At 36.1% G+C, this 21890-nt stretch overlaps 3 protein-coding genes across 3 annotated transcripts; all 3 read right to left on the bottom strand.

Moving 5' to 3' along the window:
- Window positions 1–12844: 12844 nt before the first annotated feature.
- On the bottom strand, window positions 12845–13677 carry LOC148573678 (uncharacterized). The gene is made up of 2 exons (XM_088505820.1): window positions 13234–13677; window positions 12845–13171 (listed from the first exon to the last, which is right to left on the bottom strand). Exons 1-2 carry the CDS (start codon window positions 13675–13677, stop codon window positions 12845–12847), a joined length of 771 nt encoding a protein of 256 aa, XP_088361946.1.
- Window positions 13678–13697: 20 nt separating this feature from the next.
- LOC148573677 (uncharacterized) lies at window positions 13698–16765 on the bottom strand. Its single transcript, XM_088505819.1, has 3 exons — window positions 16060–16765; window positions 15860–15937; window positions 13698–14101 (listed from the first exon to the last, which is right to left on the bottom strand). Exons 1-3 carry the CDS (start codon window positions 16763–16765, stop codon window positions 13698–13700), a joined length of 1188 nt encoding a protein of 395 aa, XP_088361945.1.
- A 3343-nt stretch (window positions 16766–20108) lies between these two features.
- LOC107628291 (uncharacterized) lies at window positions 20109–21868 on the bottom strand. The gene is made up of 7 exons (XM_088505818.1): window positions 21818–21868; window positions 21424–21578; window positions 21187–21316; window positions 20944–21067; window positions 20591–20868; window positions 20389–20490; window positions 20109–20264 (listed from the first exon to the last, which is right to left on the bottom strand). The coding sequence occupies exons 1-7, from the start codon at window positions 21866–21868 to the stop codon at window positions 20109–20111; spliced, it is 996 nt and encodes a 331-aa protein (XP_088361944.1).
- Between the last annotated feature and the right edge of the window lie 22 nt (window positions 21869–21890).

Below are 21890 nucleotides of genomic sequence, written 5' to 3'. Positions count from 1 at the left end.
CCAAACAATTAAGAAAGACCTCCTACCAATAACAACAACAAAAAAAAATTGGAATCATAAAACTGTGAATTATAATTTTTCACATTTCACATAGCTTATTCTAATGATGAAAAACCTTCTATTGAAATATCTGATTCAACTCAAAACAAAACAAAATTAAATAGACTGAATCTGCAGCAGAGAGTAAACTTGAAAAATTAAACAAAATTCTAAAAACATATATAATAACTCTCGGATTAAAAAATGCCTCAAAACATATAGAATAACTCACTGATTTATCCATGACCACAATATGAAGAAAAGCAGGTTCGTCAGTCTCCTCTTTGGGATCACATAAACTCCACATCCTGATCACCCTAACGGTTATTTTCCAATACTCCTTCCAAGGAGTGATGTTACAAAGGCATTGTTGTGAATCAGTTGACACCATACAAATCTCATTTACTGCATCCATCGCCAGAACTAGCACAAGAAATGAAAGGATATACCCAATGTTGAATAATAATTCAGACAAGAAAGAGCATACAAAAGGAAACTCTTTTTCTGAGACCAATAAAGCAATTTGAAAAATCAGAAAAAACTAATTCCAATAACATTCAAAATCAATGAAATGAAAATCCTAATACACCTACTCCAAAAGAATTTCGACTAAAGTACATGATAAACCCATATTTTATGATATATTTTGTGCCTAATTTAAGTGATTTATTCAATCTTTCACTCACTTATTCATATAAATTACATGGTTTTACTTTCCCTTCGTTATTATGTGATGTATGTGAAAAACATGTTTCCTATGCTTTAAAAGTAATTATTTTAATTACCCTTTATTTCCATTCGATGCCGTGATTCGTGTGTTGAGTAGTTTCAGATCTTCTAAGGCAGGAATAACTTAAAGGATGGAAAGAAAAAATACAAAATTGGAAGGAAAGCATAAAACGGAGTTTTTGAAGAAACTGGCAGTGACGCGATCGCATGGACGACGCGGCCGCATGCCAGCGCGAAATGGTAGTGACGCGACCGCGTCATTGACGCGATCGCGCGCCTTAAGCGAAATGCATATGACGCGGACGCATGATTGAAGCGACTGCGTGGCAAGGAAAACTCCAAATGACGCGACCGCGTGACAGAGGCCACGCACCTGAAATTACAGAAAACGCTCCCAGCGATTTTCTGAAGCCCTTTTTGGCCCAAATCCAAGTCTAGAAGGCACAGATCAGAGGTTATGAAGTGAGGGAATGCATCCATTCAGAAGGGAGTCTCCAATTTAGTTACTTTTCATGATTTAGATTTAGTTTTGAGGGAGGTTCTCTCCTCTCTCTTTAGGATTAGGATTTAGATTTAGGATTTTATTCGCTTTCAGGATTATCTCTTTTTATCAGGTTCAACATTCCTTTTTATTTAGCTTCTCAATTTAATTTATGAATTCTTCTATGTTACAGATTATTCTTTGAATTAATGTTATTTGAGGTATTTCAGTTTATTATTGCTTTCTTTTATTTATGTTACTGTTGCTTTCAATCTGAAGACATTTTTATTCCAGTAGATTTACTTTTTCCCTTTTGGTCTTGGTTAAGAAATCAGTAACTCAGGAGTTATCAAACTCAACATGATTGATAATTGTTATCTTTGCTAATTGAATTGAACTTCAATAATTCCAATCTTTCCTCAGGGATTAACTAGGATTGGAAGATCAAATTAATTAGTCACTTGACCTTTCTTTACTTTAAATAAAGGCTAACTAAGTGGAATTAAGATTCAATCTTCATCATCAATGATAAGGATAACTAGGATAGGATTTCTAATTTCTCATACCTTGCCAAAAGTTTATTTTATAGTCATTTATTTATTTTACAGTCTTTTACTTATTTTAATTACAATTTAAATTACTTGTTCCTCATCTTCAAAACCCCGATTTACAATCTCCATAACCAATAATAAGAACATACTTCCCTGCAGTTCCTTGAGAAGACGACCCGAGGTTTAAATACTTCGGTTATCAATTTTAAGGGGTTTGTTACTTGTAACAACCAAAACGTTTGTACGAAGGGATTTCTGTTGGTTTAGAAACTATATCTACAACGCTACTAATTTTATAAAATTCTTTACTGGCAAAAAATCCTAACGTCAAAATGGCGCCGTTGCCGGGGAACTGCAATTGTGTGCCTTATTATTGGTTATTGTAAATACTTTTCTTTTACTTGTTTATTTGTCTTTATTTTCCCCTTTTATTTTTATTAGCTACTATGAATTCTCACCCCTCTCGCTTTGAGTTTGGTTCTAATATTGTTGAAAGGAGTAAGTTATAACAGGAACATGCATCAAGGTCAGAGCAATCGAAGATGGATGGAGCCAAGAGGATCTGATCAACCCTTTAGGCAACAACACCCTCCAAGATATCATGGACAAAGACCATTCTACAATGCATACCAAGCCAATATACATGGTGGACAACCTTGTAGTTACCAACAAGCCCCACCCTATGCTTATAGACCATCCTCTCAACATAACTTCGCACCACCACACTCACAGGCTCCTTTTCACCATTCACTACCATATGATCCTCATCTACCCAAATTCCAATCCAATTACTCCCAAATACCACCACTTCCCCATATACCACGTCCAACTTTATCACCCCAAGAATCAGAGGTTCGCCTCAAGGAAACAGTAGATCAACTTCAAACAACCCTTCATCAACTGGAGCAGGCAGTAAGTTTATTATCTTCTAGACGTTCGAACATTCAAGGACCTCCCACAGCCCCATGTGGACAACCTAAAGAAGAACGTAGCATGAAGGAGATGCTAGAAACTCCAGTGGACAGAACAGGGCATGACTTCGTACTGGAACAAGTAGAGGAAGCTGTCATTGTAAACGAAGAAGAGTTGGTTGAAGACTTAGGAGACGCTGAACTTCCATGGGAATCCAGAGTTATGGTGAATTATGTCAAAAATGTTACAATTGATGCTAAGGAGGATAGTGCACAACTCCCAAAGCAAGTCTTTTATGAAGAACTAGACGGAATAATCCAAGAAGTAAATTTCCTTGATGATGATAATCTCAAGTCAAGTTCTCTCAGTAATGAACTTGCATCAGCAAGTGAATTCTCTGAGATCGAAGAATCTTCCCCAAGTGAATACGAAGATGATGCGGAGGTAGATTTCTCTCAACCTCCTGTTTATGACTTAAGTGACGAGGAAGACATAGAAGGCTTTGATCAGGACATGGATGCAATTGAAGAAGTCTGCAAGGAAGTGAAGAAATTCACCACAGAGCACCAGGGAGTAGAACTTACAGAACCTCTGGAAACACCTATCCCAAGGCCATTACCACCCAATACAAGCTTCAAGTGGGTACAATCCTTAACCCTTAGCTTTATTTTTCCACTTGAATATGGGTTGCTTGAAACAGATGGCCAGCTTAGAGCTCTCTGCGGCTTTAAGAGTAAGAGGGAAGTGGCTCGCACTCAAAGCTGGTGCACAAGGTTCAATAAGGTTCCACGCTTCAATTCAAAGTATACGGATTGGAATCATGATCAATCGAATGGATCTTGGAAAACGTTTTGGTCACCTTGGTGAGAATCTAATTTCTAAACCGCCCGGATGGAAAAATAAAGATCAAGACGAAGGCGGATTTAAAAGCAAAGTTTAGGATCCTGGAATCTATTCTGACATTCGTCACCCCGGGAGCCTGAGAATCTGTTTGAAGCTGCTCAGAAGCTTTACATGCCTAGTTTGGGACCCCAGAGGCTGTTGGCATTCCAAACATTGGTGGAGATTTCTGGACGAATTTAAGCGCAAGCCGCCATAACAGGAAGCTCATCCAATGTCCAACTTAAGGACTTTAACTAAAAATGCTAGGTGGGAAACAACCCACCATGGTATGGTCGTTTCTTTTTCAGTTTTATCTTGTGTTATTTATTTTTATTTTCCTTTTCAATTGAACCTGAATATTATTCATTCGCATTGCATACTGCATAACTGCATACCTGCATATAAAATAAAAAAAAAAAAAAGAGAAAGGGCGTGCGACGCGACCGCATCATTCATGCGATCGCGTCAGTTGCGAAAAACACTTCCCACGCATCTGCGTCATTCACGCGGCCGCGTAACCTGGAAATCGGCGTAAGGATCCAACGCCCAGAAAGTTGGGCTGAAATCGTGCGGCTGTTGTGCGTTTCGCACAAAATGACCCACGTGATTGCGTCCCTGACGCGATCGCGTCACTTGCACAACACCAATCCCACGCGACAGCGTGAGCGACGCGATCGCGTCGCATGGATTGCACAACACCCCAGAGGAGACAAAGAGTTGCGCTGAAACGACGCTGGAATTGTGCGTTTTGCACGATTTTCAGCGACGCGATTGCCTGCCTCACACGCTCGCGTCATTCATTATTTACCCATTCCATGCGATCGCATCACTCACGCGATCGCGTCGACCCCCATTCCACCCCAGCCACGCGACCGCGTGCCCCACGCGATCGCGTGGATTTAAATTTATTAACCCCCTGTGACGCGAACCCTACCCCATCGCCCCCCCAACCCCTTTCTTCTTCCTCCTCTCTGCCAAACCCCTCCCTCCCTCTCTGCCCTTCGCCGCCGCGCCCCCCTACGCCGCCGCTCCACCATCCACCACCCAGACACCGCCGCCGCGCCACCCCCTTCTCCCTTCCCTCTCTTTCTTCTCTTCTTCTTCTTTCCTCTTCTTCCCTCTACCACCACTTGCCCCCCTCCGCGACCGCCACACCCACCGCGCCGCCGTCACCGCCGCGCCTCCAACCGCCACCAACGCCCCCTTCCCTTCCTTCCCCCTACCCACATTACCCCCCAAACCCCCTGCCTCCGAACAGCCCTCACCGCCGCACAACCACCATCAACCACCGCGTCAGCTGCCACCACCACCATCCCCTAGCCACCTCTCTGCCCCACCTTCTTTCATACGCCTTCTAGGTTCTGCCAAACGCCACCTTTCTTTCAATTCCTAGTTAATTACATTTTTTTGTTTATGTTCATATTTAGGCTAGTTAGATATGCATGTTGTAGTGGATTCTAGGTGGTTAGGTAGCCTAGGATGTGGTTAGTGGATTTAGGCCTGTTTAATTGCGCTATTCGTGCTTCTTGTTTTATAATTTTCGCAATTCTGCTGTTGCTGTGATATTAGTTTTGTTCATATGCTGTTCGTACTGTTCATGCTGCTATTATGAATGTTATTTCTTGTTCATACCTAATTGCAGTTTGTTTTAATTCATATGAACTGTCCTGCTTACTGTTTATTTTCCAGGAACATCCAAATTTAGCCGGAATGCTGCCCAATTTTCTATAAACTGTTTTGTCTCCATTCATGTCTTGGTTTTGGCACTTTGAACTCTGCTTTACTCTACTTTTACCAAACTAATTCATGAATACCAGGGCAAGATTTCTTATTCTTTTTGATTTCCTGGTTCATAATCTGCATTTTTGATGTTTAGCTTCCACTTTTTGATTCCTCATCAACCTGATTCCCTTGTTTGGATATGAGTTAACTGTAGCTTCTAATTGAGAATGCTTGTTACTTAGATAAGAATCATCATGCCACTTACTCTAACCCACTTTTTACTAATTCACTAATTTTAACCTCCTAAACTCTTTTTTCCTTCCTAACCAACCTAACCTTTCAAAACATCTCTTCTATTTTTTTTCACTATTCTCTTTTACCTTCTAAGCAAGGCATGATGCTAATTTTTCCTAATTAACATGCTTTCTAATACATTTTGGTTTGTTAATCTTTCTCCTCGGACTTTTAACTCCTATACAATCCTTAATGCACATTTACTTAACTCATTTTCATTACTTCACTGCTCCGTTGCCACTATATGCTTATTTTGTGATCTGTCTACTTGTTTTTCTGTTTTTATTCTATCCTGGTTTTCTGTTTTTCAGGATGTCTGACACCCAAAGAAAAGGAAAAGGAAAGGCGACAACTGGCAAATGAAAGAGAAGAGAATCCTCCATGTCCATCATGGACATCATGCATGATGACTCCTGGCGGGAGAAACACTTTACCCCGCAGGAGAAGGCTGACCAGCTACTCCCTGCTACTGATCCCATTAAGTTTGCAAACCGATACTGTGAGCTGAAGTATCTGGTATTTGCAACCTCCAGGAACCTGTACATGGAAAGGACTCTGAAGATCCCAGAAGAACTCCAGCAATACACCTCTAAGCAGATCAAACAAAGAGGCTGGTTCTTCCTGGAGAGAAACCTGACTGAGGTCAATGCATCTTGGATAAGGGAATTTTACTGCAATTACTTCAAAACTTCCCTAGATGCAGTAAACCTAAGAGGGAAGCAGATTCTAGTCACTGAAGAGGCCATAGAGGATGTTCTGAAGCTCCTGCCTAAATCCGATCAGCCAGATGGTTATCAACAGGCTGAGGAGGACATGCGCTTCATGAAGTTTGACTGGGATGCCGTAAAGGCACGAATAGCCCTTGACCCGACTGTTCCATGGGTCATGGGTCAGAACACCACCATGCCTAAGGGAATCAAGAGGGCATACTTGAATGATGAGGCTCTGCTATGGCATCAGATCTTAAGCAACTTTATTATGCCGAGTACTCACGAGACGGAGCTACCTGCCGCTATGATCACCCTCCTATGGTGTGTGACGGAGGGTAAAGACCTGTACCTGCCACGCTTCATTAGGTACTACATGGCCAAGGTCCACGTCCGAGGCACTCTCCCCTTTCCATATCTGATTACACAGCTTGGCCGTCGAGCTGACGTGCCTTGGGAGGATGCTGATGAGAAGCCACCTGCTGCAGAATGCAAGAAAATTATCCCTCACAGCAGGAACTTTCTGGCTTTGGGCTACAGACCTCCATTCCTCACTCCTACTGATGAGACAGCCACACCATCTGCCGGCCCCTCTTCCTCTACAGCTACCCCTGCTACCACCACTGCACCTCCACCTGCCTAAGAGCCAGTTTATCACTTAGTGCACCGCCTGTTTTGGCAGCTAGACCAGATGGAGCACCGCAACCGGCGGCGATATGAGAGATCTGAGCGTCGCAGCAAGCGACGCTATGATCACCTGAAGCTGATGATTCGTTCTGGTAGCGACATCCCCTCCGAGCCTGACACCCCATCAGAGCCATCTGAGGAGGAGGCAGATGATCACGAGGCAGAGACCCATCCATAGAGTGAGGCTGCGCAGGCAGGCACAGAATAGGTTGCATCACAGTAGGAGGCCCCGCCTTAGATTCAGGCTGCAGACCCAGAGGTTCCTATTCAGTCTGCACCTCCTCTGCAGCAGGCAGATCCTCAGACCACCACCACAGAGACCCTAGCTACCCGTCCTTCCAGTGATGACACCTCTTCACACCCTGCTTGAGTGAGCATCAGGGACGATGCTTCATTTTAAGTGTGGGGAGGTCGCCATCTCTGGCGTATTTTTTTGGTGAACCACTACAGACTCTTTTACTTTATTTTGTTACTTTTCTGTATTTTTTCTTTTTATTTTTATTTTCCCAGTATTTATACATTGCTATTTTCATGTATTTTTACTATATTTCTACATGTTACACTTTAGTTCATATTTCAGCCATTTAGTTTAGTTACAATTCTAACTTATTAGTTATAGAAAATGTGGATTAATTAGTATAGTTTACCCTTTTTAGCACAAGATAACTTAGTTTAAATTAAAAATATAAAAAGGAAGTAAACTAGAGACTTTAACAGAATAAAAATAACCCACACCTTGTATATATAGCATTACATGTTAGTTAGTTAACAACATTTCATCAAGGAGAAACACTAGAACTTTAAAGCCACCTTAAGATTTACATTGAGAATAATGGGAACTCTTAATTTTTACTTGCATGACATATATAATTGATATATGATTTTTGAGTTAGAGAGCAGCCTGTGAGTTTTGAGCTTAATTGTATGGTTACATTCAAACCATAATTCTTATTCCTATGTGTTTCGCTATTCTTTTTTATTCTGATGTTCTTTACTTTGTTTTAATCTATATGTCCGATTATAGAATATAGATACATACTAAGAAAGTGATTGAGGCCATTGTTTGATTCTAGCTCACTATTCCCAAATTAGCCTACCTTTTACATCACCCTTGTTAGCCCCTTTGAGCCTTTAATTCCCCTCTTGTTTTATAACCACATTACTAGCCTTAAGCAGAAAAAAAAAATTCCAAGTTGAATCCTTGGTTAGCTTAAGATAGAAATTGTGTATTGTTTAACTGTTTTCCTTCAAATGAACAACATCTCAAGCATTGGCATATTCTAGAGTGACACACAAGTTAAACGAAAATTCAACTCAAGTAAGAACACATTAAATAAGCATTGTCCTATCCAAAGAACACATTAAAACTAAACCACCATGATTGATTGTCTAGTTCTCTTGAATCCATGCCCTTGTATAATAAAAAAATAAAGTAATAAATAGCAAAATTTCAATTATCAATAGATTCCAAAGACCAACACAAGTTAAACAAAGCAAGTGATCAACATATCCATGTCTTTGTATTAAATAACATGTTTGAAAGAATGACAAATGAATAAAGTCACAGAAAATTTGCCAAGGATGGAACTGTGTACTAATGCGACAGATATATAGCATTAAATTTAGCTTTCAAATTATTCACATAGACATTCTATCAAGCAATATTCATGCATTAATTTACACACATAAGATTATGCATACCAAACAATTAAGAAAGACCTCCTACCAATAACAACAACAAAAAAAAAAATTGGAATCATAAAACTGTGAATTATAATTTTTCACATTTCACATAGCTTCTTCTAATGATGAAAAACCTTCTATTGAAATATCTGATTCAACTCAAAACAAAACAAAATTAAATAGACTGAATCTGCAGCAGAGAGTAAACTTGAAAAATTAAACAAAATTCTAAAAACATATATAATAACTCTCGGATTAAAAAATGCCTCAAAACATATAGAACAACTCACTGATTTATCCATGACCACAATATGAAGAAAAGCAGGTTCGTCAGTCTCCTTTCTGGGATCACATAAACTCCACATCCTGATTACCCTACCGGTTATTTTCCAATACTCCTTCCAAGGAGTGATGTTACAAAGGCATTGTTGTGAATCATTTGACACCATACAAATCTCAATTGCTGCATCCATCGCCAGAACCAACACAAGAAATGAAAGGATATACCCAATGTTGAATAATAATTCAGACAAGAAAGAGCATACAAAAGAAAACTCTTTTTCTGAGACCAATAAAGCAATTTAAAAAATCAGAAAAAACTAATTCCAATAACATTCAAAATCAATGAAATGAAAACCCTAATACATCTATTCCAAAAGAATTTCGACTAAAGTACATGATAAACCCATATTTTATGATATATTTTGTGCCTAATTTAAGTGATTTATTCAATCCTTCACTCACTTATTCATATAAATTGCATGGTTTTACTTTCCCTTCCTTATTATGTGATGTATGTGAAAAACATGTTTCCTATGCTTTAAAAGTAATTATTTTAATTACCCTTTATTTCCATTCGATGCCGTGATTCGTGTGTTGAGTAGCTTCAGATCTTCTAAGGCAGGAATGACTTAAAGTATGGAAAGGAAACATACAAAATTGGAAGGAAAGCATAAAATGGAGTTTTTGAAGAAACTGGCAGTGACGCGATCGCGTTATTGACGCGATCGCGTGCCTTAAGTGAAATGCATATGACGCAGACGCATGATTGAAGCGACCGCGTGGCAAGGAAAACTCCAAATGACGCGACCGCGTGATCCACGCGGATGCGTGACAGAGGCCACGCACTAGAAATTACAGAAAACGCTCCCAGCGATTTCTGAAGCCCTTTTTGGCCCAAATCCAAGTCCAGAAGGCACAGATCAGAGGTTATGAAGTGAGGGAATGCATCCATTCAGAAGGGAGTCTCCAATTTAGTTACTTTTCATGATTTAGATTTAGTTTTGAGGGAGGTTCTCTCCTCTCTCTTTAGGATTAGGATTTAGATTTAGGATTTTATTCGCTTTCAGGATTATCTCTTTTTATCAGGTTCAACATTCCTTTTGATTTAGCTTCTCAATTTAATTTATGAATTCTTCTATGTTACAGATTATTCTTTGAATTAATGTTATTTGAGGTATTTCAGTTTATTATTGCTTTCTTTTATTTATGTTACTGTTGCTTCCAATCTGAAGACATTTTTATTCCAGTAGATTTACTTTTTCCCTTTTGGTCTTGGTTAAGAAATCAGTAACTCAGGAGTTATCAAACTCAACATGATTGATAATTGTTATCTTTGCTAATTGAATTGAACTTCAATAATCCCAATCTTTCCTCAGGGATTAACTAGGATTGGAAGATCAAATTAATTAGTCACTTGACCTTTCTTTACTTTAAGTAAAGGCTAACTAAGTGGAATTAAGATTCAATCTTCATCATCCTTGATAAGGATAACTAGGATAGGATTTCTAATTTCTCATACCTTGCCAAAGGTTTATTTTACAGTCATTTATTTATTTTACAGTCTTTTACTTATTTTAATTACAATTTAAATTACTTGTTCCTCATCTTCAAAACCCCGATTTACAATCTCCATAACCAATAATAAGAACATACTTCCCTGCAGTTCCTTGAGAAGACGACCCGAGGTTTAAATACTTCGGTTATCAATTTTTAAGGGGTTTGTTACTTGTGACAACCAAAACGTTTGTACGAAGGGATTTCTGTTGGTTTAGAAACTATATCTACAACGCAACTGTTTTTATAAAATTCTTTACTGGTAAAAAATCCTAACGTTAGTACAGCCAGTAGATATTAGAATCATCATGATCAACAGCAACCCTAAGGAATAGCTATTCGAATCCATCAGTCACTTCCACATAAAAAAAATGACTCAGTTAGATACAAAATCACGGTAAAGAAGTAGAAGTAGTTACAATTACCGATTTGATAGGCAACTACAAATCTAAATAGAGTACCTGTGTAGTGAATCCTACTGTGCCCTGTGATTGCTAACCGGAAACATTCGTCAAATCAATGGAAATCCCTATGCATGTTCTGACAGAAGATCTTCACCATGTCACCATCATATGGGAAAGAGAAGCTCTTCATCGCCGCCATCATGGGAACCCAAGAAACACTGCAGCAGGGAAATATATGGTCTTTGAGCGACATGGAATGGAGAGCTTGGGAAGACCTGTTGAGTGACATGAAATGGACAGCTAGCGCTCCCTTCATATAGTGGGTAGCTTTTCCAGGTCTACAAAAGAGATGTTGAGTGACATGAAATGGAGAGCCTGGGAAGGAGAAAAACGCGAATGCCATCATGCCCTGTGGAAAAGACTCCTAAAATTGAAATAGGAACCGGAGTGAAAAGGGGTTTATAGGGTATGGGATAAGAAAAAGTAAAATAGGATAGCTGTGGAAAAGGTGTTTATAGGGATGAGGCAAATTGGAAGGATATCGAGAATGGGTGAGGATTTCACATAATGATTTTATCTTGGAAGAGAGATTTTTCTATCACATCAACTTTTCTCTATTCAATCAAAACTAAAATATTACAGAAAAATAAAAAAGAATAGTCTAACCTTCTATTCGTTATATAGAATTGAATTGCATCTTTGGATAACTTATATTTCAATTGGAAATAAAATAAAATTTAATGATAAAACGAATTAATAAAATTTTAGGTTTAAATTAAATTTCAGTATTTAAAATATTTATAAAATAAATTAAAATTTTTTAACAAATAACTTCATCTTTTATTAATATCATATAATTTTTAAATAATAAATATATTTATTTATTAAACAATATGAAATTATTTAAACACATCTAAAAATTTTAAGAGTTAATTTTTTTAAAAGTAGGTGTACACCAGTTTTTACGAAATAATTTTTCTTAAGAGTATTTGTTACATCTAATAATCTAAACACATCTAAAAATTTAAATAACTTAAATTTCAGTATGTGTGCACCATTCTTTAAGAGTTAATTTTTTTTATATACAAAAAACAAATAGATACGATACAATTTAAACAAAAAAAATATTTAAGTAACTTAGATCATAAATCTATAACATAAAACTATAAGAAAATGTTTTTGAATAAAACTTAAATTTTAAATATATTAATGAAAAATTTACAACTAACTCTTACAAAAAAATAAATTATTTACTAATGAATAAAAAATCATCAACTCATTAAAAAAAAGATATTATAGAAATATATAATGAACATTTTAAAAAAGTAGCTAATAGATATTATTCGACACAAAAAAAGCCTAACAATAAAAGCCTCTTTAAAAAACGTATATAACAATTAAAGAGTTTTTAGCAAATAAGTTTTAAGCATAAAATAAATCATTTTTTTATACAGAAGAATTGTATAATTTTCCTACATCTTTTGCTCCTCTATGAATTTAACAAAATTTTGAACAAAAAATAAAATATAGACCCCAAATAAAATAAAAAATAAACAGAAAAAAAATACTTCTAAAACAAACCTCAACTTTTTCAACAAATAATTCATATAGCACAGAAAAGAAACTACTTACCAAATTATATTTTTTGAAAAACTTCTTTGTAAACAACATTTGATGTGAGGTTACACATTTCATCATCTTCATTAGATAATAATATCTAGAATCCTGACCTTGTTGTCACTCTGGATATTGCAACATACAACTGACCATGAGAAAAAACTGCTCTTCGAAGATATATACCAACCAGAGCTAATGTTTGCCCTTGACTCTTATTAATAGTCATTGCAAAACAAGGACTAACTAGAAACTGTCAACGCTGAAATTTAAACGGGATTCCAGGATCACTGGGTATTAAATTCATCCGAGGAATAAAAACTTTGTCACCAATGTTACTTCCGGACACAATTTCATCCCCAATAATGTTCTCTCCAAGATCTTGAACAATGAGTCGAGTCCATTACACAATCCATTTTCTTGATCTATGTTTCGTAACAAAATAATGGGAACACCTTTCTTTAATTTAAGAGCATGTTTTGGTATCCCAGAACATGTAATCTGGTTCAAAAACTCAGTTGTCAACCAATCAGTGTCAATCCCATCTTGACAATCACTGCGACAAATAAAGTTAGAACTCAAATAAACCTTCTCAGGCCCAGGAAAACTGTCAACAACAAAGTCATTTATCTGTTGCACAATTTCAATAGTAGGAGCAAGTATAGCACGTTCTTGAAAATAAGAAACATTACCATAGTTATCATGAATATTTGAATATATAGCTGAAACAATATCCTGATAGGATTGTCAGTTGGAGGAATAAGTAAATCACTTGGAATATCAACAATTATTTCATCCTCCTTTTGATTCCCACAAGAACCTTCACCAATCTTTAAAATCCAGTCTGAGAATTCCTTTATTTCATCCAAATTTGACAAAACAGAGTTCTTTCCCAACCTAAGATTTTTTCTCAACCACATTACCTTACAATGCTTCCAAAGAATTGACGAATTAATTGAAGTCATAACTATTTCAGCACGAGTTTCTTTCGGAATAATTGGCAACACTTGTCTAAAATCACCACCAAGAACAATAACTTTTCCACCAAACGGAATATCACGAGCCGAAGCAACATTTGAACTCATTAGGTCACGGAAAGTTCTACCAAGCGCTTCAAACGCCAACTTGTTCGTCATGGGTGCCTCATCCCATATTATTAGAGAAGCATGACGGATGAGTTCCGCTCGCTGACTATCTTTCTTAATACAACAAATTCCTCATTCAGCTCAATGGGGATGCAAAACAATGAGTGTGCAGTCCTCCCATTAGGGAGCAATAAAGATGCAATACCACTAGAAGCAACATTTAAAACAATTCTCTGTTCTGATTGAAGACGGAAAGACAATAATCTCCACAGAAATGTTTTTCCAGTTCCACCAAATCCATACACAAAAAAGAATCTAGGTCTTTTATTGGCAACTGTATCAATTATGCTCTCATAGATCAGTTTTTGCTCATCTGTCAATTTGTCTAAATTTACATCATGTTCTTCGCGAAGTTGATCTACATCATAATTCATCTCATTCATAATCATAGAATTTGAAAATGGGAAACCAAATCCTGATTAGGAAAAGGCATTTGAGAATAATCTTTCAAGATTCTGCCATTCATTTGCAATAATTTTTCAACTTCAATCAAACAAAGGACTTCAAGTTCCTCTTCTGTCATCACGAGCTTGATGAATAGATTTTTGATGGTATAGAAATTCACAAATGAAATCTCGTTGCAAGTATAGTTTCTAAACCAACAAATAATTCTTTCATACAAAAGATTGTTTGTCACTAAAACAAACCCCTAAAATTAATAACCGAAGTATTGGAACCTCGGGTCGTTCTCCCTAAGAATTGCGATAAAGTGTCTTGTTATTGGTTATGAGGTATGTTTTGGGGTTTTTGAGATAAGAGACATGAAATGTAAATGGCAATAAAATAAACTAATGGCTAAAAAGGTCTTGGCAAGGGTTTGGTGGTCAAGGATCTCTATCCTTATCACTAACCACAACATGAGAATTGGCAAGGATCAATCCCATTAAGTCATCCTCTAACTAGTAAAGAAAAGTCAAATGAGCTATATCAATCCAAGTCCATAAGTCCTAGCTCTCCACTAATTGAATTAATGAGAACTAGAGTCAGTGGCTCCCAGTAATCAATTACTTGGACATTAGTAACTCAAGGGTTCCTAAGTTACCTTCCCAAGCCAAGAACATAAAATTTTACTCTAAAATCCAACAAAGAATTTTATCAAACACTTGGAAGGCATAAAAGGAAAGTATAGTAAAATTGCAAGAAAAGTAAATCTACACTACTCAATTTCAAGGAATTAAACAACAACAAATCAAATGAACAATAAAGGAATTCAAAACATGCATTGCATTAAAAGAAAAAGGGAAGAACAAAAGTGCATCAACATAAAAGTAGAGAAGTACAAGAATTAAAAGCTAAACTAGAGAGAGGAAAGGTAGAAGAAGAGGAATTACAAAATGAAAAGTAAATCAAAGTATGAAATTAACCTAGATCTAAGAAATTCTAATCTAGATCTAACCTAATCCTAATTCTAGAGAGAAGCTCTCACTTAAACTAAAACTAAACTAAACTCTAAGTGTCTCATCCCTCTTCAATTCTTGGGTTAAATAGCATCAGAAATAAGTTGGATTGGGCCCAACAATGCTCCCAAAATTGTTGGCCATGAGTTGCATTAAATGAATCACGTGCAACATCGGTGCCTACGCGTACAGTGTGCGTACGCATCCTTATACGCGATGCAACTATGGCAAATTTTATATCATTTTGAAGCTCCGGATGTTAGCTTTCCAACACAACTAAAATCGCGTCATTTGGACCTCTGTAGCTCAAGTTATGATCGATTAAGTACGAAGAGGTCGGCTTGACAGCTTTGCGATTCCTTCATTTCTTCATGAGTTCTCCATTTCTACATGCTTTTTACTTCATTCGCTCAATCCAATCCTTGCCTCCTAAATCTGAAATCACTTAACAAACATATCAAGGTATCTAATGGAATCAAGGTGAATTAAATTTAGTTATTTTAAGTCCTACAAAGCATGTTTTCACTCTTAAGTACAATTAAAGGAGAAGTTATAAAACTATGCTATTTCATCAGATACATGGGAGAAAAGTTGACAAAACTCTCTAAATTCAACACAAGATAAACCCTAAAAATGGGGTTTATCAGAGCTCTACGAAGTAAGTGAGAAAAAAAAGGCACATGAATTACAAATAAAAGGTAAACTTATCATGATATAACCATCTACAAATAAACTTACTGAATAATAATAAATAGAATAAGACTCTGAAAAAATACCTTGCAATTGCAACTCCCGTCTTCTATAATATAAAATTTCATCAGCTAACAATCTCCAAGTGTCTCTCCAAACCAACTCTGGTTTGTTCATTGAATTAGATGTTAACAGTGTAACAAACAATTAACGCAACTAAAAATCAGATGACAATTCTGCAGTTTCTTTAATAGCTTAATGAACTCCTGATCATCACTCAATAAACCAAGAGCATTGCATGCAGCCTTGAAAGAATCATATACAACACCATCAATAGTGTGGATGCTTTTAAAACTTTTACAACCCCTTTGAACATTGAGCAGCAAACGCAGATAAAGTATCTCACCCGAACCAACATGGATAAAAGTTAGCCTTCCAATTGAGAACCCTCTCTGCCTTGGAACCCATTCTTGAGAATCACGCAAGTAAACAAAATGATTTGAAAATTCAGAATATAAAAACTGATTACCATGCGGGAACTTAAGATTAGCTCGCATCCACGCAGTAAACATTGTATCCTTATACTTGTTCTTCTCAACAATTTGAGGAATCTTATCATGATCAGTGAATAATAGATTTTGTTTTCCAGGCAAATGGAATATCAACCGCTGAACAGATGGCCACTTATGATGAATATCAAATGCAAATAGTCTCCAAGTTGATTCACAAGGCGCTAGATAGCGACAATCATAGAATTGCTTAATCTCATCAACCTCTTGACCACCGTGTTTCTGAGTTTGTACATTTTTAATTGACGCAGTGACGCGGTCTAGCCCCTTGTTTATGTATTTAAACAAATACTTGATTACATTTGACTTGTTACAAAACTCCAAATTGATATGAGCTCGATATTTCATAAGGAGCATAGGATTATAAGGAACAACAAATTGATTATCCACATCCACACCATTTATTTTATAAGTCATCCCCATATTTTGCCTTCTATATATTGGATAACCATCTTTATCAAAATGTGTTGTATCAACAAATTTCTTGGGATAGAATTTAGATCAGCCACCATTTCTCATGCAAGGAGAAGAAGGTCTTAATTTACCACAAGGACCATGAATCATATATTTGGTAACAACACTATACAAATTTGGAAATCTAACTGGATCCGGTAACTCAGCTGATATAACCTCATCCATGATTTCAGTTGTTTGTAACCTACCCACATTTTGAAGCCAAACCAAAATATGTGCATGTGGCAAACCCCTTTTTTGAAATTCAATTGTATACATCCCTAAACAAAAGAAAAATTTAATTTTGCATATATAACTCATTATTAAATAAGCAGAAATAACCACTTAAAACTTACCGGCATTCACAGGTCCAACGAAGACTCCATCTTTCAAATCAGTCATAAAAGATTGAATTTTCAACTCAAACAACCTACTGCAAGATCAGGCCGATCAGATATAGCAATATGTGAGCGTTCAGTGTATCTTTGAAACTCCAGCCAACTCGGGTTGCAAGTTATAGTAATAAATAAATCAGGATAACCATATTGTTTGCAAATAGACATAGCATCTTGACAATTATTAAACATATATCTTCTGCCCCCAGTAAAAGAAAACGATAACACAATCCTGGTTCCAATGGAACACGCATCAACATCTCCTCGTTCCATGGCTTCTTCAACCCCTTGCAATATATGAGATCTTATATTCTTCTGGTCAAATCTAATATACATAAGACGCTGTGATTCAACCATACTAAATGAATCAACAATAAATTGTTGAAATAACCTTCTAACTTGAGTATCGTCCCAAACTAATTTTCTCGTTCTTGGATTCGAAATCAAATAAATTTCCGTAGAGAAACTCTTTGTCTTTTTGGTATATTTTCTCTACTTCTAACACAACGGTATGGTATATCTTCCTGGTATCCATCTTCACCATACGAGAATAGCAAAGGATATTGCAACGGCCAGTACAACGTATGTGTATCATGAATGCATTTTAAAGTCTCCATTCCTCCACTGAACAATAATATCATGTGCAGTATCCGATCCATCAAAATCCCCAATAATAAGACCAGCAATTTCAGAAACTGTGGGCTCATTATACACTCGAGGGTCTGCTGCTCGATGTCTAAACAAACGAATGGAAAAAGCCTCAGTAGGACGTTGCTGATAGAACTCTTTCGCCATTCGAAAAGATTTTGCAACGACATTATTCTCATCAAGCCCATCTTTAATAAATCTTCAATTAATGTTGAATCCAAAGAACCCGTACGACTGCTAAAGCAACATATAAAAATAATTGTCAAGTAGAAACATATAAAAACTAATAAAAAACAAATATGAAAATACAACAATTGGGATTTCATCAACCATACTCATATCATGCCAAAAAATTCCCTCTCTATTTGCTAGCTCATTCTCAGTGTCAAAAATATACAACTGAGCAAATTTCGGTTGCTGCCCAGGCATGGGGAGTAAACTACCAATTCTATGGTAATTCTGGTCACAGAGAATAAATTGCGGCAGACCTGATCCATTACTAAGAGACGTGTCAACCTTTCCACCAATAGAAGTAAAACAAAACAAATTATTATATGCCCAAATGTTCTTTAAAAAAATGTTTACTCTTTGGATCATTTTCACTCAAAAGCGAAACCAACAATTCAGGTGGCTCCTTCAACAATGGCAATTGCACTTTTTCTTTAAGGCAACACATTGAAAATACTGGTTGACTAACTTTAGATTCTCTGCTAACACGTTCATCATACCAAAAGCCCGCACCACACCATGTGCAAGTGTAATTACAATCACCATGGTCCAAGATCCTATTTATAAAATAATGAACATCAATGTTCTATTATATGTTGAAGGAAAAAAAATTTACCGATTAACACAGAGAAGAAAGAAAAAGTATTGGCATTATTTACTAAGACCAAATACAAACCTTTCGTCTCACTTGATGCAAACAATACATGGTCATTAATATCAACAAAGCTTGTGAATACATCATCGAGGATATCATGCATAACACCTTCATCTAACAAAGAAAATTTATGTAGTCATAAAAAAATAGCTTAAAGAATAAAATAATATCAATACTCATTTATTATAAACAACTATTTATAACAACATACTGAAAATACTTGCTTACACATATGTATATACCTTCATTAGTATATATTGATCCAACACAAGATAGAATACTCTGAGATAAAAAATGCCGGTTGAGCTATATAAGAAAAATATAGAAAGAAAAATAAAAAAATATGTGAGATACCCTAGCTAAGTAATACATCATTTGTTAAAGAAACAGTAATTGACAAAAGAATCAAACTAACCATTTCTTATTCCAAGTGTCTCATCTTTTTTCCTCTTCATTGCCAATTTTCTTCTCTTTCTAGCATCTTTAGATGATTCACTCATAGTATTGTTTGGTAAAGAATAACACAAGGAACAATAACTAAATAGAATGTCCAAACAAAATAAAAAAAGAACAACCTTTGGTTTTATAAGAAAGAGAAATAGACTACCCTAGTTGAATAGGGCATTTTAGCAAGTAGACCTCTTTGCCTAATAGCAATTATAGTCTATCAATTTTAATTAAAAAAAATCCTACTTTAGGAGCATGAGATGTGATAGATAAAAAAAATGTACTTTTCTAATACCTAAGCTACATTAACCATTCTAGGAAAAATGCATCCATAAAATCCATCAAACAAAAGAAATGACCGAAAGATCACTTCCAACTTGTGATGGATAAAAAAGAATGAACCTTTTTTAATACATAAGCTACATTAGTCATTCTAAGCAAAATGCACCTAAGAAATCCACCAAACAAAAGAAATGGCCAAAAGATCACTTCCAACCTGTTCAATATAGATATATCAAGAAAGTACAAATCAATTCAACAACACATGAATATTCAGTCATCTAAATACCATAAAGCATTCACTTGGCAAAATCACATAAGTTAAGGAATAAACTAAATTGTGGAAGGAGATATTTTTATATCATAAAAGAGCTACTGCATTTTATTGAATTTCAAAGAAATAAGTACAAACATAAAGGGCTAAATAGCTAATTTGCCTAGTGGGTAATGATATTGTGTCCACACCCTAGCACTTAATCTATTACATGAGAAAGATGCCAAAAAAATAATCCAAACAACTTATACAACATGAAAACACACAAATATTCTCATACACTACAATCCAATGCATCAAATGCTATTATATGGACACAACCAAAATACCTAATGCCTTAGATTAGTCCTAATCAGTAGCTCTAGTTAATTGCCATGGGCAGCCACCTCAATTAACCCCATGTCCAGAGGAGCCATCATTCCCCAAGCCATGAGACTCATCAGCTTCATCAAATTGCAGCCTCAAGGATCTTCTCAACCTCTTCAACGAAGGCTTCACATCTTTCTCATCATCAACAGAGTCTCTATTAACGCCAACCACAAACTCCTAGTGTAAACAATTACATGAAAATATAAAACTAATTAGAGGGATAATTAATGAGTTCTAGTCAAAGAAACTTGATCATAAAATTAAGCGCCCTATCAAAAAAATTGGCAACACTACTCACCTCTTCACTCTCATCAACTTCATCACATGAATTTTCAGAACTATCCACTTCATTTAACTTATCCACCACAACATCAGCAGACTTTCTCTTGAGGAGAGGACACTATTAAATGACACAACATATTAGGTTCAATTTAAACACAACTCAAAAAAGGGTGAAAAGTAATACAGAAAAATAATAGAAGAAACTGGAAGCATGGAACCTTAGCATCTTCACCAGCTCCCAAGTCAACAACACTTGATTCCTTTTGGGTACATTGAGGCAAACTAGCAAAGAGCTCAGAGCAGCTGGAAGGAGTCAATCCCAAATTCGGTGATTTGGTAACCTTAGAGGGTTCCCCAAATGATCCCTCTCCTTTTGGTATAAACCCAGCTTTGGATAATACAAAGCATATCCGATATAAGACATGAATAAAGGTGGAACAACCAAAAAATAAAAAATTTAAGAAAGAATTTATTAAAATGAAACAATAGGTGCGAACTTCGTTTTATACCTTTTCAAGACTCAAATCTGAACCAAAGAGCTCAAACATTTCAAGTATTGCAGCATCATCACAAACACGCCTCACTGGATAAGTCCCTTTGAATTTTTCCATCCCAACAGGCCTACTAAGAACCTTGAACAGCATAGTTTTTCCAACAATTTCTTGGAATATAGGAGACTGTGTGCCAAACACAACCTACGAACAATATAAAATAGACACAACAGAAAAAATGAATCGGTAGAAACCAAAGGATAAGAAAACTCTTTAACAATAAAATCAGCACATAAAAAGAATATAGCATTCGAGTGACTTACATCAACATCCTTAAGATGTTGTTCAAACAACTGGGCACAAGTCTTATTCAGTAGGTAACTTGCCTCATGATCAAAGAGGACAAAAATACAAACACCAGTGGAATCCTCAACCAACACCTTCACTCTAAACCTGGATTTTTTTAAGATGCACATAAATACTGGCCTAAGGTTAACAACTACGCAGAAATAATTCACTATTTAACAAAGCACAACGGAAGCATTGTAAAATATTTATACCTAGGAGTCACATTTGTAACATGGATGTTGCAAAATTGACAAAAGTAAATCCCAGATTCTGCCTGAACACCTCTGCCACACACACAAGCAGAGTACCACCAAGGACCATCCTCAACTATTTCAGCTATCTTCGCTAGTACAACAAAAGTTCCAGCCTAAAAATATAAGACCAGGTCTATAAATGTTAAGACATTATAACCAAAGATAGTTGTAATACAAACAAAAGCTGAAAAACTAAAATAAATACTAACAGCATAGTATTTTCAAGTATAAAGGAGGACAAAAGCTTAATATCGTTCCAAAACAAAGCAGTATTTACTAAGGAATAAAAAAAGAAAATTTAACACAAATTATCAAGAGTAAACATGATAAAAAAAATTAAACTGGTTCTAACCCGGTTGTTATCATCAAGCGACTTCACAGTGCACCTAGGTTTGAGCTTCATAAAAACTTCTTCTATTCCGATA

Source organism: Arachis ipaensis, chromosome B2 (assembly GCF_059453495.1).
Source record: "Arachis ipaensis isolate K30076 ecotype BB chromosome B2, ASM5945349v1, whole genome shotgun sequence".
Classification (NCBI taxonomy): domain Eukaryota; kingdom Viridiplantae; phylum Streptophyta; class Magnoliopsida; order Fabales; family Fabaceae; genus Arachis; species Arachis ipaensis.
This window is presented reverse-complemented; position numbering and strand designations above follow the sequence as displayed.

What these genes read in the sequence shown, in the direction of transcription:
- LOC107628291 (XM_088505818.1), bottom strand. Translation starts at nt 21,868, where the DNA reads ATGAAGCTCAAACCTAGGTGCACTGTGAAGTCGCTTGATGATAACAAC. An exon ending in TTATCCAGTGAGGCGTGTTT is followed by an intron (nt 20,869 to 20,943) that starts GTGATGATGCTG and finishes TATAAAACGAAG; the next exon opens with TTCGCACCTATTGTTTCATT. An exon ending in AAGTTGATGAGAGTGAAGAG is followed by an intron (nt 20,265 to 20,388) that starts GTGAGTAGTGTT and finishes TTACACTAGGAG; the next exon opens with TTTGTGGTTGGCGTTAATAG.
- LOC148573677 (XM_088505819.1), bottom strand. Translation starts at nt 16,765, where the DNA reads ATGGGGATGACTTATAAAATAAATGGTGTGGATGTGGATAATCAATTT. An exon ending in GGCTGCATGCAATGCTCTTG is followed by an intron (nt 15,938 to 16,059) that starts GTTTATTGAGTG and finishes TGAACAAACCAG; the next exon opens with AGTTGGTTTGGAGAGACACT. An exon ending in ACGGGAGTTGCAATTGCAAG is followed by an intron (nt 14,102 to 15,859) that starts GTATTTTTTCAG and finishes TTTCCTAATCAG; the next exon opens with GATTTGGTTTCCCATTTTCA.
- LOC148573678 (XM_088505820.1), bottom strand. Translation starts at nt 13,677, where the DNA reads ATGACGAACAAGTTGGCGTTTGAAGCGCTTGGTAGAACTTTCCGTGAC. An exon ending in AAATATTCATGATAACTATG is followed by an intron (nt 13,172 to 13,233) that starts GTAATGTTTCTT and finishes ATTGTGCAACAG; the next exon opens with ATAAATGACTTTGTTGTTGA.